Source organism: Amphibalanus amphitrite, unplaced genomic scaffold, assembly GCF_019059575.1.
Source record: "Amphibalanus amphitrite isolate SeventyFive unplaced genomic scaffold, NRLGWU_Aamphi_draft 000853F_arrow, whole genome shotgun sequence".
NCBI classification, from domain to species: domain Eukaryota; kingdom Metazoa; phylum Arthropoda; class Thecostraca; order Balanomorpha; family Balanidae; genus Amphibalanus; species Amphibalanus amphitrite.
The window spans coordinates 301,098-318,545 of NW_024882347.1; the positions used below are offsets into that span (position 1 = coordinate 301,098).

General features: G+C 51.3%; 1 protein-coding gene across 1 annotated transcript; it reads right to left on the reverse strand.

Moving 5' to 3' along the window:
* Positions 1-65: 65 nt before the first annotated feature.
* On the reverse strand, positions 66-17,108 carry LOC122367146 (myosin-IIIa-like; the record flags this gene model as incomplete). Its single annotated transcript, XM_043339981.1, has 20 exons — positions 66-362; positions 509-674; positions 879-976; positions 1,174-1,356; positions 1,708-1,869; positions 2,375-2,553; positions 2,935-3,085; positions 3,268-3,412; positions 3,555-3,765; positions 3,963-4,155; positions 4,291-4,435; positions 4,709-5,005; positions 5,312-5,406; positions 5,849-6,142; positions 6,269-6,433; positions 6,703-6,840; positions 7,216-7,392; positions 9,828-9,932; positions 15,381-15,556; positions 16,964-17,108. Coding segments are annotated over 20 exons (3,522 nt in total), but the record flags the coding sequence as incomplete, so codon positions are not given.
* Between the last annotated feature and the right edge of the window lie 340 nt (positions 17,109-17,448).

Here is a 17,448-nt window from a genome sequence, read left to right on the forward strand (position 1 = left end):
TTCCTAAAGCCCAACGAGTCTTACAACATAAATAGACGCTAGCCCATCACAAGAACATATCACCATCAGTTACCCTTGTTCCCTTGCCGTTGCTGCTGCTGCCGTTGTTTCTCCAGTTGTTGCTGTCGCTGCTGTTGCTGCTGTTGTTCTAGCTGCTGCTGCTTCAGCTGCTGCTGCTCCAGCCGCTCCTGCTCCCGCCTCTGCTGCTCCAGCTGCTGCTGCCTCTGTCGTCTCCTGCTGAGCCAGCGGCGAATGCAGCGCTGCAGGGTGACGGCACTCTGCGTCTGTCGACGATGGTGGCGCAGGTGGCGCCGCACCAGCCACCGTCGGACGCATGCCTGTACTTTGATAATGCGCGCCACCTGCCGGAACAGCCAACGTGGTCAGATGATGTCCGACTCAGCCGTAATAAACAGAGACACTCAGCATATTCTGAGCTGCATCCTAAGAAAATCGGACAAAGTGTAGAATGGGATATCACGACGAAATGTGACATTTATCCTCTGACCTGTCGATCGTGCAGTTTGGTGAGCAGCTCGACGTGGTAATACTTGAGGAAGACCTTGGTGCGGCCGACGGCCCAGCCGTCCAGACCGAGTTTATCGAGCAGAAGCCGACAGCCGACCGCTCCGCTAGGACGGTCACCGGTGTATCCCAGCGCCAGAAAGTCGTACCTGCGCGGGCCGGGTATCGATTATCGACACAGATCCTGCATTTATTCAGTACAATCCAAATTCACGATAACATCCAGCATCATGGTTGCATTTATCTTACTGTCGTACCGAATGTATTAGGTATTACAAACAACTCCGTGAGAGGCATTGGCCGAATCATTTTTAAGATAATGAGATAGAAGCAGTTGTTGTACTTCATCTCACCTGTTCAGAAACTCCTCAAACGGTATCCGATGGAAGAAGCCGTTTTGTCGTATCCTCACTGTCTCCAGAACTCCTGCATACCGCAGCTGCCGCCGCGCCTGTTGGCAAAAAGTAGAATCGGTAAGCGCCTATCGTGCGTGCCCTTTTATTTGCTAATAAGCCGTGTCCGTCTTCCGTGACCATGTCTGACTGCATATCCGCACTTCTCTAGTATTTTCGACGCCGAGGTTATTTGCCGTATATAATTGTCCAACCCTTTCGACCTAAGAGCTGTTTGGTTCTTCCGTTTCCTTACCTTTTCGACGTCGAAGCTGTTGGGCCTCCTGCTGTCGTTGGGTTTGATGCAGCGCACAAAGTGCGGCGCTCCGTTCACCATGTTCTGTAGCAGCTCCATCAGTGAGAACCTGAAGTAGGTGGCCACCGTCTGCTGCGCCTTGGTCTGGGAGGCCAGCCCGAACACAACACTGCCAGAGTGGGTCTGCGGACAGAAGGGCGTGGTAATAAGTATCGGGAAAGGTGCTGATTGTGTGGGCAGAACAGTGCATATGACGCGAATGTGCCATCCTTTGCTGTGCCTTTCTCACATTATCCGTGTTCGTTTGACCCACGGAGGTCACATCGGTCACGGTGGGCCATTTCGTTCACACTTTCTCACCCGTAAGGCAAGGTTGACCAAGAGTTGACCCGATGGTATGTCAGCTTCTTTCCCACTCTTCCTTCCCGCAAGGTCAATGATCTCTAACCAAGTGCTAACCCGATAATTGTCTTCCAGTTCTTTTCCTGAATTTTCCTTCCCAGAATTTCACAAGCCTCATGACTCGACACCGACCTTTCCAAGGAAGTCCCGACAGAGTTCGGCACCGCTGCTGGCCGACCACCCGGCCGGGACGCGAGGAGAGGCCCCGATCACCGCGGGAGCCGAGGGACTGACGCTCTCCGTGTAGAGGTTACCGGTCCTGGTGAGGGGTGACTGGAACAGAGTCCTCACCACCTGTGGAGGGAGAGGGAGAGGTGAGAGAAGGAGAGGTGGAAGGAGAGGGGAGGGAAGGTCGTGGGAGAGAAAAAGAGAGAGTGGAGGAAAGTGAGAGATGGGAGAGTGGGAGACAGAGAGAGAGAGAGAGAGAGAGAGAGAGAGAGGGAGAGGGAGGGAGAGAGAGAGAGAGAGAGAGGGAGAGAGAGAGGCAAGAGAAACGGACAACGATACACATAAATAGCGTTATGGTTATTAATACCGTGAATTTCTTCGTCATATGCTTTTTAATCCCAGTGAAGTTGAGGAAAACCGCACAAACCATCGAAGCCAAACACATGCCTCTAGTACCACTAATTTGCTTACATGACTCAACGCATGCTTCCCTTCACTGAGCAACCATTTGTGGCGAAATAACGTGAACTAATCGTTCTCGGCACATTGGTCACATCACGACGTTCCCACCATTCCCAGCATGGGTCGATTAATGTCAAATTTACTTCCGACCGCAAGTGAGGCCACTTACCTCCAGGGAGCTCTGGCGAAACACCTGGATGACTTCAGGTGGTAGGAAGTTGCGGTTCTTGGACAGGAACTCGCCGCAGCTGTACTGCACCTTCCCGGCAAAGTGGCGGATCTCGAAACTCAGCGCGTCGCTCTTCGGCCGGACGTAGTGCGGTGAGCGGATGTTGTTGTGGAACTTCTCTGAAAGGTGGCGAGATGCCGGGGTCAGTCGAAAGTGGGTGAACTGCATGCATGAGTGACCCCAGATTGCAGTGAAAGGTAACACAGAGTTCAAAGCAGTTCCCTTTGGCCGTGTCTTGTGTTATTGACTCGAACTAATAGTAGCTACCTTGCAGTCACAAACACGGCTTTCTGATGCCAGAACAGCTATGTTCCACAGTCCACTCCACATGTGTTCGTAGCTTTCCCTCGTAGTTCCACATTCTGCTCGTGTTTAAACTAAAATAAACTGACCATCTCGGTAACTCACGTGCACGAGAGCTTCACGTTAACTGGGACCAAACAAACTAATGGTAATTAATTTAAATGTCACAGCAGCTACGGCATTGGATCGCTGCTCACCGACAAGTGTCCTGTCGCTGGCCTGCGGGAAGCGGCTCTCCTCATCCAGGAGTGCCAGCAGGCCCAGCGGCTTGGCCAGGAACATGTCGAGCACGGGCCGGTTGTCGGTGAAGATGACCGGGTCCACCATCACCCCTTCCGACTGGTACTCCTGGAGGAAAGGTGACAACGGAATACCGATGACAACAGATGAGGACTACGGTGTCTCCGTGTATGTTTCTCAAAAGAAAAGTATGAAGCGTTTTATAAGTTATCAGCGCCAGAACCTTCATGGCAGGCGCATTGCGCAACTTATAGAGCAAAGATTTCATGAATGATATCACTGAGGCTCACCATCTGCTCCCAGGAGAAGATGTGCTGGTTGAAGTAGTACTGCAGCTGCTCGTTTGCAATGTTGATGCAGAGCTGCTCGAACGAGTTGTTGGTGAGGTTTTCGAATCCGAAAATATCCAGCAGTCCAACGGCCAACGGATCTCCTCTGAAAAGGGATATGGGCGGCTTATACTACGAACGTCTCGGAACACCGATACGGTAGCAATTGAAGACCATGAATCCTGCTCTGTACAGACCAATATAAATCAAAGCTACAACGGAAAGCATAAAACGCATTTCCAAATTACCTGACAGCTCCGGATCGGGCCAGCAGCCGGTTGATCTGGTTGACGATCCAGTCGAAGAGCCTGCCGTAGAGTGCCTTGGCCATGGCGTCCCGCGTGGTGACCGCCTCCTCGTGGCTGTTGTTCCTCAGAATGCTCTCTCCGCGTGTCACCACCGAGTTCAGGGTGAGCACTTCCTCCAGCTCCTCCCGGTCCAGGCCCAGCAGATGCGCCACTGCGTGAGACACTCAGTGTCAGAAGTGAATTTTGTTTTCATCTCACGTTATCATATCCAGTCCATTTAGAACATATCTGGCTCATGAGCCAACTCCAACACCTTATCACGCTCGGAAGATGTCTTTCGAGGTTCAAAGTCAAGGGCATTTGAGATTCCTACAGCCTAAGATCGCCTTGTAGCGTGTTTCTCCTCACCGTCGTTGAGTTTTTCCTTGTTGCTGACGGCCACCTTCTCTGTGTTGTTGTGGCTGTCGTCAGTGGAGCTGAAGGAGATGTCCCCCAGGTGGATGACGGCCGCCAGCAGTCGGCAGAGACAGTGGAACTGGTCAGCCCCGAACCCGAGCATCGTCAGACTCTGACGAATCACCGCCATCGTCTGTACATTCCGCTGAAAAAAAGACGGACATGTTGGTTGGAGATGAGGGGGAGGATAGACCTGAAGTGCTTTAGAAAGAAAAACAGCGATGTAAGACCTTGCAAGACATAGAGGAAAAGCCACGAATGTCAAGCACCAAGGCCTTACCGATGCCGCTCTGTTGTTGCTGACATTGTTGCTGATGTAGCGGTGGGCGTTGCGTCCTTGCGGGTCCAGCCGAAACTCCCTGAGGCGACCCTCTGCCTGAAGAGTGTCGTACAGGTAGTAGAAGATGTGAAAGTTCCGCTCGCCGCTGAAAAGAAAGGCAGTGATGGTGAATCGAAGGCTTGTGTGGTGGACGTTGGCAGTTTTATATATACCTACTTACCTATTTGTAAGGCATATTTGTAAGTGGCAAAGGCGTTAGCATCGTACCACACTTGAAATCGCACTCAGTATTTAAATACAGCGAAGAAACAAACGAAAATTTAATTTATCGACTACTTCTCCATCGTCGATCCAATATACAACTTGCCACTATCAGTATCGAATGATGTGAGGATGCGCACCTGGCCTCCTGGCTCACCTGGCCTGTCGGACGACCCGGCTCTGTTCCAGCAGGTACACAGAGACCCTGGCTCCGGACACCCTTCCGCCTGTGCCGAACGTCACCTCCAGGAACTTGCCGAAGCGGGACGAGTTGCTGTTGATGCCGGTGGCGGCGTTGCCGAATGCCTCCATCACCGGGTTGGCGGCTAGGATACGTTGCTCGATGCCACGTCCTCCGGCCTGGCCTAGTGAGACCAGTTGGCGGAGGAGGTGGTTGGCAGACTCGGTCTTGCCTGCGCCACTCTCCCCGGAGATTACCACGCACTGGTGCTGTCTGGAGAGAGATGAGAAAAGGGACATTAGGAGAGAGATCTAGGTCCATCGGGCATCAGTCGCTGCCATTGTTGCACCTATCAAGACATGATTGATGGAGGCACTGCACCGTCTCATCCAAAGCAAGCACCTCTAGCGCTTCACGAGATCACCGTTCAACATAATCAGCCAAACTACAAAGAGCGGCGGCTTAACACTTCAGAGAGAGTTGCAGATAGATAGAGATATAGGCTACAACACAGAGAGGTAGGCTGTGGACATAGTCATGACCTCAGTGTTTCTAACAACATCCACCAGTGTTTCTGACCTCTGATGCAGCATGGCGTGGTAGGCAGCGTCGGCCACACCGTAAATGTGCGGCGGCCCATCCGCCTTCCGAAGGCTGCGGTACAGCCGCTGCTCCTGTGACACGGGAGCACGGCCCAAGGTCAGTTTCACCCGGCACGTCACGGTACGCCGCACGCGGCATTGTTGGAAGCGGGATGGGCTGTCCATTTTTACCGGTATATCTGTGTGACGCTCGCAGAGTGGCCGTCACGCTAAGGGTAACGCGCATAATAACACCGGTGGTAGATTTAGGGCAGAAAAGCCGAGCCGACATAGGATGAAATGTCACGGGATTGCGATCTAAATGCGACACACATCCGACCCGGAATTTTAATGCTGAGTGATGAAAGGCGTGGTATTGTGAGCTAACATCGAGACGAGCGAGACAATTTATGTAGTTTTAGCCTATCGAGACTTGTCAGTCACCGGACAATCAAGTCATCTCCCCGCTTACTCTCATAACCATGGTGTTCTATCAGATGAACATTGTCAGTTCCTCGCAGCACAGCGACCGCACCTTTTCTCCGTAGATGTTGACATCGCTGAATGGGTTGACGGCGATCAGGATGTCGCCGATGTAGGTGTAGATCTGGCCGGCCCTGTAGCGCTGCTGCAGCTGGGTCACGATCACCTCCTCCGTCAGCCGCTCCAGCGAGGCCAGGTCGTCCACGAACATGGGCGCCAGCTTGGACTTGCGGCCGGTCTTCAGGCGGCCCTGTTTGGTGGTGGGGTGCGGCCGGCGCACGGTGCCGGTCCCTCCGCCACCCGTCTGACGCCGGGCGACGAGCAGACTGCGGATCGAACCGCGAATCTGCCGGACACAGAAACGAACCGATCATTCAGCAAGACGAAACGGTAGATCCTTTATCGTGTTGTAGATAAACATGGAAGCTCGAGTATATGTGGTAGGTACCTCCACGACATTCGTCAAACTCACGGTGTCAATCCGACTTGGCACGTTCCTCAGGAGTGCATGATCCAGCAGTTGACTCATGAACGGCCTCTTCTCAAAGTCTTTGATTAGGCACCGACTGATGAAGTCGTTGAAGGCTGCGCTCCAGTCGGCCGGCCTCTTCAGAGACGGAGGTGGGTTCCTTGGGATCTGCCAATTCATAGAGATACGGGAGAACGGGAGGGAGATGAGTCGGGAAACCTCCTTAATCAGTGGCACTGTGACATGACAAGGCAAGCTCCTACACCGGAGATACCTACCTCAATGTTTATTCATGAGAATGGAGCGCATCGCGTGGTACAATATGCAAGAATTAGGGCTTCTCACCATGACATCTCTAACAGTAACGCATCAAATCACTTGACTTGTCATTCGAGTTAGTTTCGCCAAATTACCTTATCCGGCGGCGCCCGACTGACCTGGAACAGAGCTCGCATGGGGTGCATGTCGGCCAGCGGAGGCTCGGAGTCGGCCAGCTCGATGGCGGTAATTCCCAGCGACCAGACGTCACAGCGAACGTCGTAGCTGTAGTCGTACTGCTGCTCACAGGCGATTACCTGGCAGGGAACGGACAAAGAACGGGGTTAGAGGCGCACGGGTGAATAAACATTTGTGTGCTATCGCGTCTATTTCGTCTCATATCGTCGCACTCGGCCGGTTTGCACCTCCTTTCTAAAGAGCCCCGGGGAGGCATGACAACAAGGAAGCACTGACGATTTAGCACTAACAGTTGCCCCGAATATATGAGCAAGTAAATGCGGATCAGGAAGGGATTTTCTTATTCGCTCACCATTGTATTCCGTTTTAACATGCATTTACTCTGCTCATATATTTCCCCGGTCATAGTCGGTAACGGGCGCCCTCACTTCAGGCATCTCATTGAACCTCTTACATATCGGTCACTCCAGTACCATCCGTCCTGAGCCCCTTACCTCCGGCGCCATCCAGTAGGGCGTGCCGACAGAGGTGTTCCTCCTGCCGAGGGTGGCAGCCAGGTGCGAGGAGACGCCGAAGTCGACCACCTTGACGTTGCCCTCGCCGGTCAGCAGGATGTTGTGACCTTTGACGTCCCGATGCATGCAGTGATTCTGGTGTAGGTGAACCAGGGCCTGAAGGGAGACAGCGGTGATGTAAATGGTGCATACGGTGTCGTTGCGAATACCTGCTAGTTAGTATGGCTTCCAAATTCCAATTGCTGAATTTGGGTATACCAGTCAGGTAAAGATTAGATTGTGATGTTGTTTACTGAATAGGAAAAGCATACATTGCTATAGGCGTTATAGGTAGGTATTATTCATTTAAAGGTAGTGTGCCAGCTTTCCTGGACCGTATGGAGTTAATGGCCCAGATAAGGAGAACCGGATTTTTAGAACTTATCCATACCTTCAAAACTCATGGAAACGTCTTAAATTCTTCAAATTTTGAGTACCCCAGTGCGAAATTCGCCCCGACGGGTTGTCGGTCGTACCCCAACCACATTTCACATCACTATGAACAATAAATGCACACACTGAAATCGCTATTACCGATATGCTCATCCAATCAAGTTTCGATAAACCCGTTCATCATCATCTCCTGCGGTTTCGAACACGCCTGTTAGGTGGTGCGGTAGACCGCGCCCAAAGCCAGGGCCCCGGTAACGTGAGGTAGCCGAGTCGGGGCAGCGTGTGCTGACCCAAGCCGGGGCCGCGCGTCCTCCCGGTGTCATGTGATAGCCCGGGGCTGCCCGCGGGGATGCGGTAGACCGCGCCCAAAGCTGCAGCCCCGGCTTGGGTCAGCGCACGCTGCCCCGACTCGGCTACCTCACGTTACCGGGGCCCTGGCTTTGGGCGCGGCTTCTGCTCATACTTTGTGGTGCGGTGGTGGTGCGTCGGGCCGCGCGCTCTGACTTCGGCCAAGAAAAATGCGTCAGCTGATCATTGTCATTTCTGCCACTTGCGTGTGGTGAAATCGGGTCATAACTTAAGAGACGGCTTTTTCATATCAATTATTTTACATAAAATCATATTTCAAACCATAAATAATGTTCGACAGCCAAATAAAAGAAACAATACCAATACAGGCTTACAGTTTAAGGCTCGACAGTTTAATTGTGTTGTCTACGATTAGACAGCTGATAACTCATTCCCGTACGTCGTAACTCTATAATGACCTTTGCTTATTGTCACATGTGCGCCGCATTCGCGATTGTTGCCGACGCCTGTTTACAGGTCAGCCCACTACAATTGTTATACATATCGAAAAACCGATAAACTTTTAGGCGAAAAAGGCACTATTCCAGGCCCATTTTTGATTTTTTTTTGCGATATTAGATAAAAACAGAAGCTTCTTATCCATATATAGGAAAAATAAAATGGGAAATCTTTCAAAGGTGGCACACTACCTTTAATTAAGAGTTGAATCGTGACTGTGATGTGACTAAGGATGCCAAAATTATACCAAAGAAATGCATTGAAAATAATGCAGATACTATTACTAAGCATAGCAGCAATGCCCGAGATAAGCTAGAGGCTTTTGATATAGTCATGTGTAGCAAACAAACCGACGTCAAGCAATATCATGTGCTCTGCTGAAGACCACGCTGTCCACTAATAACTAACGACAGGATCGGCGGCGGACAAAGGGACACAATAGGCATGTCGATCTCTCCCGAAATGAGATATTTATCATCCCATCCAGGACGATGAACTCAATAAGTCTCTAGGCAAAGAGAGAGAGTGGCTTCGATGAAAATTTCTGACAGTATCCGATGGAGATGTCTCGTTAAAACCGGTTCCAATGTGAGTTCGCTAGTTAGGCCAGATGAGGCCGGGGTTCAATCACTGAAGCTGAAAGCTTTTTTTGATGGCGTGTTCAGGGCACGTTAATTCAGCTTAGCGTCATTCGTGAAAATCATCCACACGAAACTGGCAACTTTCTAGCGGTAGCGACACTCCCCAACGTGACAACGACGAATCCACACTACCGCGACAGGCGTAACAGTATAATGGGACCTCCGCCCAGTTCTCAGATGGGCACACAGTCACCTCACGTAGACATAACTCGGCACCGTCTCTTTGGGCCGCCGTCTGGCCGTCACGGGCTGCGTCCCTGCAGACACCGTCACCTAATTGAGCTCATGCACTGTTTGGTGTAGGTGCCGAGCGTTTTGACGGGTGGTCGACAGAGCGTGTCGACCCAGTGAAGACGATGTGTCCGCCCACCGAGAGCCGTGTCGAGACATGGGAGAGAGAGAGAGAGAGAGAGAGAGAGAGAGAGAGAGAGAGAGAGAGAGAGAGAGAGAGAGAGAGAGAGAGAGAGAGAGAGAGAGAAAGAGAGAGAGAGGGGGAGAGAGAGAGAAAGAGAGAAAGAAAGAGAGAGAGAGGGAGAGAAGAGAAGAGATATGGACAAAGAAAGACAAATAAACAGAGGCAGGGAGAAGAGAGACACTGAAGGAGACACTGACGGAGACAGAAACAGAGACAGACACAGACACAGAGAGGCACAGGGACATTGACAGAGACAGAGACAGAGACAGAGACACAGAGAGCTGACCACTTCTCACCTTGATGGTCTCCTTCAGGATGTAGGCGATCTGCATCTCGGTCAGGGTGCTCCCTCCCTTGGCCAGCCACTGGACCAAGTCGGTGACGGAGCCACCGTCACACAGCTGAGGACGCAACACGCCGGAGATGTCAGCCTAATGTGCAGGGGAAACTGAGTGAATTGTGGGACGGCTGACAAGGTGTTAGGTTCCGAAGTGCAAACTTTTCGAGATTGTAACTATTCTGGTCAGTTTATGGAATTCGGTCATGACATTTTATAGTTTATTTCATATATAACTTGTTAAACGTCCTTATTTCTATCCCGATTCTACAATGGAGTCACGGTAAATATCAATTTAGATTTATGGAGGCAATAAACGTTACGGAAGCGGTGAGCTCGGGTGTCTTGGCATAACCGTCTATTGACAATCAACCTGGGGCCTCTTGCACTAAACTGGGTAAACTGGGTAGCTGGGTAAAATCGAAAAAACCGATTTCAGAATAAGCTAATCTAACGGTGGTAAATTTGTTTCCAATAGCCCAATACATAACTCCTACATGTGCTTGCTAAATTTTGCACGCAAATTGCTACATTTGAGACTTGGACTGGGTATACAATGCAAAATAATCCAAGCATTGGTGCAAGAGGATTTTGGTGCAAGAGGCCTCTGAAGTGGTGCCACCATTGTCACTACTTCAAAAATGGCGTCAAATTTACTTTTTGTGTTATCCTATATTAAATGGCGCCGATGTATACCAACCAAAGACTTGGAAAAAACTCTGTCGTCGAGTGTCATGTCTCAGTACAACAGCGCAGAAAGGGAACGCCCGAGTGAAAATACACTAACAAATGCAAACAAAAACAGTTTACAGTGGAGTAGCCGTATTAATGCACTAATTGGTGGTGGCAGTCATTGTCTCAGTAAAATGGAGTGGTAACTTTCACGGCGAGTGGTGCCGACGGAGAGTGGGAAAGCAGCGGCAGCGTCAGGAGCGAGGCAAAAACCGGCCCGGGCTCACTTTTGAAAACGGGCGTCTTATAAACGCCGCGGCTGGAGCTCGACTTTTCACGCCACATAAAGGTGCATATGAACCGCTTCGGTATCGCTTGGTCGATCTTGAAGAGCTTTCATCTGGACGTCGCCCACCAAACAGAGTTTATTGAATGGCAGTGCGGACACAGCAAACAACGCCCGTGTCAGTTTCACCTCTGGCACTTCAAATAAACAAAATTGAAGTGACACGAGGAGATAGCGAAACTCGATTGCCACGGGTGTTTAGGGCGAAGCCCACGGAAATGGTGCCAGCTTGCTTCTATCTGCAACTGAGACAAAGGTGTAAGCCACACCCAGGAAAGGAAGTGAGGAAGAGAGAGAGAGAGAGAGAGAGAGAGAGAGAGAGAGAGAGAGAGAGAGAGAGAGAGAGAGAGAGAGAGAGAGAGAGAGAGAGAGAGAGATGCTGTATTTACGGACTCCTGGTCCACAAATGGGGAATGAAGGGGAAATTCACTTCACAGGAAGTTCAAACATCGATACAGCATTGACAAATTACCAAAAGGAAGTGAACGAGTGAATTAAAGGAGACTAGACAGTGCCACCGGAGATGGGACCTCAATTTTTACTTTACGTGCCACATATAATTGCTCATGTAGGCATCATTATATCGGACGGCCGATAGCATAAATGGGTTGTCAATTACGAAGCCTATAGACCAAGGCCACGATACAAAGCATTCAGCCGAGTTCATGATCCAAATTGCTCATTCACAGATCGCATCCTTTACTGCAGCCATATGCACACACACGATGCTGACATTGTTGTCGCAGTTGCTGCAGGAAGTGCTCGTCACGCTGCAGCGTCACGGCAGCGCGCACAATTCGTGACGCGGCGGCGGACCGTGACGGTGGCGCTCCGCGACCCACTGCCGCCTGTCCGGCCTCTGTCCTGTCCTCTGTCACTCTGTATCTGACCCTGTCCACTGCCCGTTCCACCTGGCCTCTACCTTCATTCATCTCTTTATATTCTCCTCCAGAACTCTGTTTTTCTCCAGCTCTCGGTCCGCTTTCCACCTTCTGCCTCTCTTACCCAGCCTGTAATAACCCCGATCTCCACCCTCCTCAACCCCTCTATCTCCTCCACCACTCTGACCTCTTCCACCCTCTACCCTCCGCCACCCCTCTGACCCTGTTCGCACTGACCCTGTCTCCGCGGCCTCACCCCGGCCTCTACCTTCCTCCGCCCCTCTACCTCCCCATTTGCCGACCCTGTCGGCGGCCGTCCGTCACGACCCTGTCCGGTGACGCGTGACGCGTGACGAGGGCGACGAGCCGCGCCGGCACAAAGAAGGCGCTGAGACCCGCGCTGAATAGATCAATGGATACAAATACCTCACTTTCTGTATCCGTCCTTGCAAATGTTTCAACAAAATACAAGCGCGCAAGTTACCAATTTCACAAACACATCATTTAAGTACTTCACCTTCACAATAACGTTTTAAAGTAATTCAGTTCATGAGATGCAACTCAAAATCAACTATCGACTATCGCAACTATCGACTACATGGGTATATTTAGAATAGTGTTTATGCGATGTTCATTGACATCTCCAACTATATACCTATAACAGAACAGACCACCATTTACCTTTACACAAGTCCGGCATCTGGGTGATATGTCGATCGAAACTATTTACATAGACGCACGTTAACGTTCTCTTTTTCATGAATCGAGCTCAAATTAGCTGTTTCGACACCGCAGCCAGTAGCCACACTCGTATTTGCCGACTCTGTTGCGTTACTACACGCCGTCATATGTTTGAGGCACGTCGGGTCGCTCAATTACTGGAAACTACGTCGCTCCGGGCCTCTGGTGTAGTAAATACCCAGGAACAAGTAGGATCCATCGCTTCCGCGTCACGTGCGTAAAGTGGATGACTGTGGCGTATCAGCTTCGCCACTGTGTGTGACATAGCTGGCAGTCGTTCGCCCCCCCCCCCCTCCCTCCGGATGCCGCACATTAATCGAGCGTCATTGGGCGTGCCGCGCGCTCGGGCATCCCGCCCAGTCGGCGCACCAGTTCACTTTCCCGGGTGGGTGGTCAGCGCGCTGCTGTGGTCGGCCGGCGCTCCGCACAGGGCCGCCAGATGGTGGGCAGAGCACACCGGCTGTTCCAGCAGCAGTTCCTTCCGTAGCCGGCGGCAATAGTGGAGCTCTCCGTACCGGAGGAACAGAGGAATAGACACGCCGGACAGCTCCTCGGAGCGCCCCGTGTCTCTGATGAGTTATGCAGAAGGAATGGTTGTTGCTTCGTGCTTTAGCAGAATTTTGCAGCTTGAAGGATGACACTGGCGTGGGAAATGTGCCTGTCAGAGCAGTCTGCAGAGCCTCGTTAGGTGTGTGAGCGGTAGATAATCCCCTCTCGGCCGTGGCGCAAAAATCACGAAATACTCGAGAGCGTGACACAAAAATCACGCCCTACGCCAGCGGCGTCACGAGCGGAGTCACGGCCGCGTCACGAGGCGCTTCACGGCCGCTCCGGGGTGGCTCGGTCACGGGCGGGGTCGTGTCTCTACTGACCCGGTGGTGCCGGGATGACGCGGTACGACCCGCTGGGGTGGAACAGACCGCTGACACCGAGACAGGAGGCTGGCGGGCGGGACGAGTCGACACGCGGCCACAATGGTCCATTGAGGGCACCGCGAGCGGCGGCAGCGGGATCTCGGTCGGCGGCGCATCGCCGCGCCGCGTCTGCCACACTGCGCCAGTGTGCGCTGCACTCAGCTCGGATTCTGCGTCACATTTGCCATAGATACTGCACCAATGCGCGCCGCACTCAGTTCGGATTTCACGAGCTGCTGCAGCCGGCCCGGAAGTGCCTCTGCCGGATTGCCGGGGATCGACTGTGGTGCAGAGAGCCATGCAGGAATTCCGCGGCAGCTGGTTGTGACCTTGGCATCTGGCTACATTCCAATCCGATGTGGAATTTTAGTGAAATTATGAGAAATCAATGGAAGACCATGGGAGTGCAGGTTTCCGCTCTACTTTTTTAATCTTGAATTGCGATATAAAAGAAAATTATGCATTTATGTAGTACCAAAAAGCGATCCTACGTTTGTCCCGTAAATGCGTGAAAATGCGTGTATGTATACCAACCAACGTTCTATAATTTCGTAACACCTTCGTTTCTAGTTCCCAGACGACAAACGCTGGTCCGAGTGCGACTTGGAATTCCCCAAAGAAAGGCTCCTTAATTGATGGCTGGACCGGCGGCTCCCATTCGCTGCCGCTGTCCGAGCGATCTGTCTTCCGTGACTGTTGGACCGCTCCATCTGTCCTGAATCCGTGACCATGTACTCCAGTGTCGGCTCCCACGGGACGCAGAGGACAGTGATGGATCCGGCCTCGAATAACTCCTGACGGAACGGTGCCGTCATTGAAGCTGACACGGCTCCACGGTTCGGTTCGGTGTCACTAAAGAGTTCTTCGAAAGAAATGGGAAAGCTGGGAAAGACGGTATATGAGAAAAGGAACAAAATATAATAGTGTGATGGTGTTCCTATCGATAACTGATTGTGTGGTGTCTATGGCTGAAAAGGATCACTCGTACGTACTCGTATGTACATTTCTTATCTACAGACCTACATTTTGTTGCATTAATAGGGCTGGATGCTGCGACGACCGCAGCTCGCAGGCCACCTGTCCACCTCTTCTGCAGAAACGCACGTCCTCTGCAGACCTGGCTCCTCCCTCCCACCTCGGGTTAGTGACCGCCCCTGCCTCCTGCCGGCCGTGGCGGACGTGGCAGAGGAGCAGGTGGTGTCGGACCGGCCACTGACGGCCCTACAGAGCGGCAGATGGGCCCACTAGCGCCGCAAACGGCCACTCACGGACACCGGCGTACCTGGTACCGCCTCAGGATCCGCCTCTGGTTATGTTTCCATGGTCTCAGCACGGCGGAGGGGGGATCGATTGTCGAATTACGGAATGTCGATTGTCGGATTCGTTTCAACAACCGATTCTGTCCAAATCTGCCTGTTGTGACTGGGGCTCAACTGGCTCCTTTTTCACTGGCTCTACTGGCTTTCAGAGGATCCACTGGCTTCTTTTCTATCGCAGAATACGCTGAGAAAACACCATGACTTCTTCTTGGCACCACAGTAGGTCAGTTCACTGATCACGGACGCCACCACAGTACGGTCTCTTGGTCCCGGGGACCGCTACAGTGCCGTCTCATGACCATGGCTCATGGTCTCGAGATTCTCAGAACCACTACGATCTCATGGACCAAGGCATCGTGCCATAAAACACTTCTCGGTAGCCCAAGAACCAACAAATGTGTGAAAATTCACGCCATGCAGACAAAAGACAATAGACAGGCAACAAGTAAGGCCTCATAATGCCAGAAATAGCGGACTTTGGTATTCTCTGAAAACTCTCCGCGCTCTCAGCGTGTTTCCATTTGTATGCCGTCTTTCGTTTCCATCGGCCGCCGAGCAATATCAATGTTATTCATTCATATTACTGAAGAAAGCAAACGAAAGAGACATCAATATAAGTCCACAAAGCGGATAGCCTACCTCCATGACGAACCACAGCTGATCGTGGTCGCGGCTTTTGCCCGGCTTGAAGAACATGCCATGGAACTGGGTGATGTTGGGGTGACGGCACAGGTCCCGCAGCACAAGAAACTCCTCCTCGATCTCCTCGATGTTGTCCGTGATGTCCTCCAAGATTTTGATGGCAACATATTGACCTGTAAGCAAAACACAGTATGAACAAATCAAAAATTGAAAATAAATCGCATAATAAAGGAACACTAATTGAAGGCAGTAAACGATGGGAAATGTAAACCATCCGCATGTGAATAGTAGGTACGACCAGTGCCGCTATGTTATGGTTACGTCTTGCATGGGAACTCGCAGTTTGACATTTATGATTCGATAATCTTACATCGTCTTTAAAAGACAGAAAACATGCACAACTGCTTGTCACCCATGTGAACATTGCCATTAGGTATCTGTACGACCATCAGCCCTTACAGCTTCATATCTTCCTCTAAAGATTCCCATCAATAATTGTTGGAAAAAATAGCAAAGCACTTTTACCTTTGGGCTATGATTAATATGTTTTGGGCTTATTTATCATTTGAGGACTGTCCTTAGTCGCACATGTGTGTCAAGATGGAGAGCAGGCAACTTAAGGCAACGATTGTAAGGCTGGTCGTATAGTATCCGGACACGAGAAAGCAAAACATTATAAATCACAGCCAAAATTAAATCATCTCCGCCGGCAGGTGTTGTTAATGGTCGTTAGCGGCGGGTGATGGCGATGCATGGACACAATGTAGGTCACATCATTAAGGCCGCCGTCCACTGCGACGGAATTCCGTCCGGAGTCCGTCCGGAATGTCGCCGCACGCTGGCCGCATCCGGTCCGGATGCGGTCCGGATGCGGAGAGCTAATAAATGTTTCCTATCACTTATTACCAAATAAAATATTGCAAGTAACCAGCAGCGAATACTCTTGCCATTCTAAGGAAATAATTTTTACTTACTTCATGATGATCGAGTTCCAATTCTTCGTACAATTCACAATGTTTGCCTCCGATACGGCCCCAAACCACGTCTGTTCCGGACGTTCCGGATGCGTTTTCCTCAGAAAAGTTCAACGCGTCGGACATCACTCTTCCGTCTCCGTAGCAACCGCATCCGAAACGCATGCGGAGAGCTGACGGAAAATCAACAGCTGATTGCCGTTCGGATGCGGTCCGGACGGAGCGCACACGATTTCCGTACGGACCGGATGCGCCCATAGGGTTCTGTGTTAAATTCCGTACGGACCGCACGCGTTCCGCACAGTGGACGGCGGCCTTTAGACCTTGCCGTGGGGCAGGGAATGGCAAGTATAACTGGGGATTTCCTCTGAAAACAGCCGAAATAATCGAACCGGAACCAACAGGGTGACGACGCAAGATTCCGCTGAATTCTGACATGCTCCGGTAGTAGTAATTTAACCTACAAATTAATTATTTATTTGCGAGCTTTTGACTCATAAATACCTCATAATCAGACCAATCGCTACAAATAAGAGAATATAAACATTCACTGCCGCTGCTCTGACCCAAACACCCCTCTATCGCGATCTGCCGGAGGTCACTGACCGTTTCTGTGAAGATCGCGGGCGGCGTGTACCTCCCCGTAGGTGCCCTCTCCGACCACAGTCTCCAGGAGGAAGCGGTCACCGGGCTCCGGCAGAGCGGTAAAGTCCACGTGCTGGCTCAGACCCGAATAGGCCTGACCCGGGCTCTGCGGAGATCGAGAGAAGGTCGGGTCAAATCAGGGATCTATCTGCTTGAGCTGGCTAGAGTCGAAACAGAGGTCAGTAGTAGTACACGACTGAGCTCGGTACTCGGCATATTTATGTAGCTAGTCAATGGAAAGAAAATGAAGGGGGTGCTATGCATGAGGGTGACTAAAGAAGGTCACTGTCCTTCACCCTATTTTCATTTCTGGTTAGCTGAGACGCGAGCGGAACGTTAGCGGTTCTAGTCGTTTGATAATTAAAAACAACCGTTACATAGCATTAAACCAGTCGGTTACAGGTGAAGATGCCTTTGGTTGGACCGACATTAAATCGACAAATGAT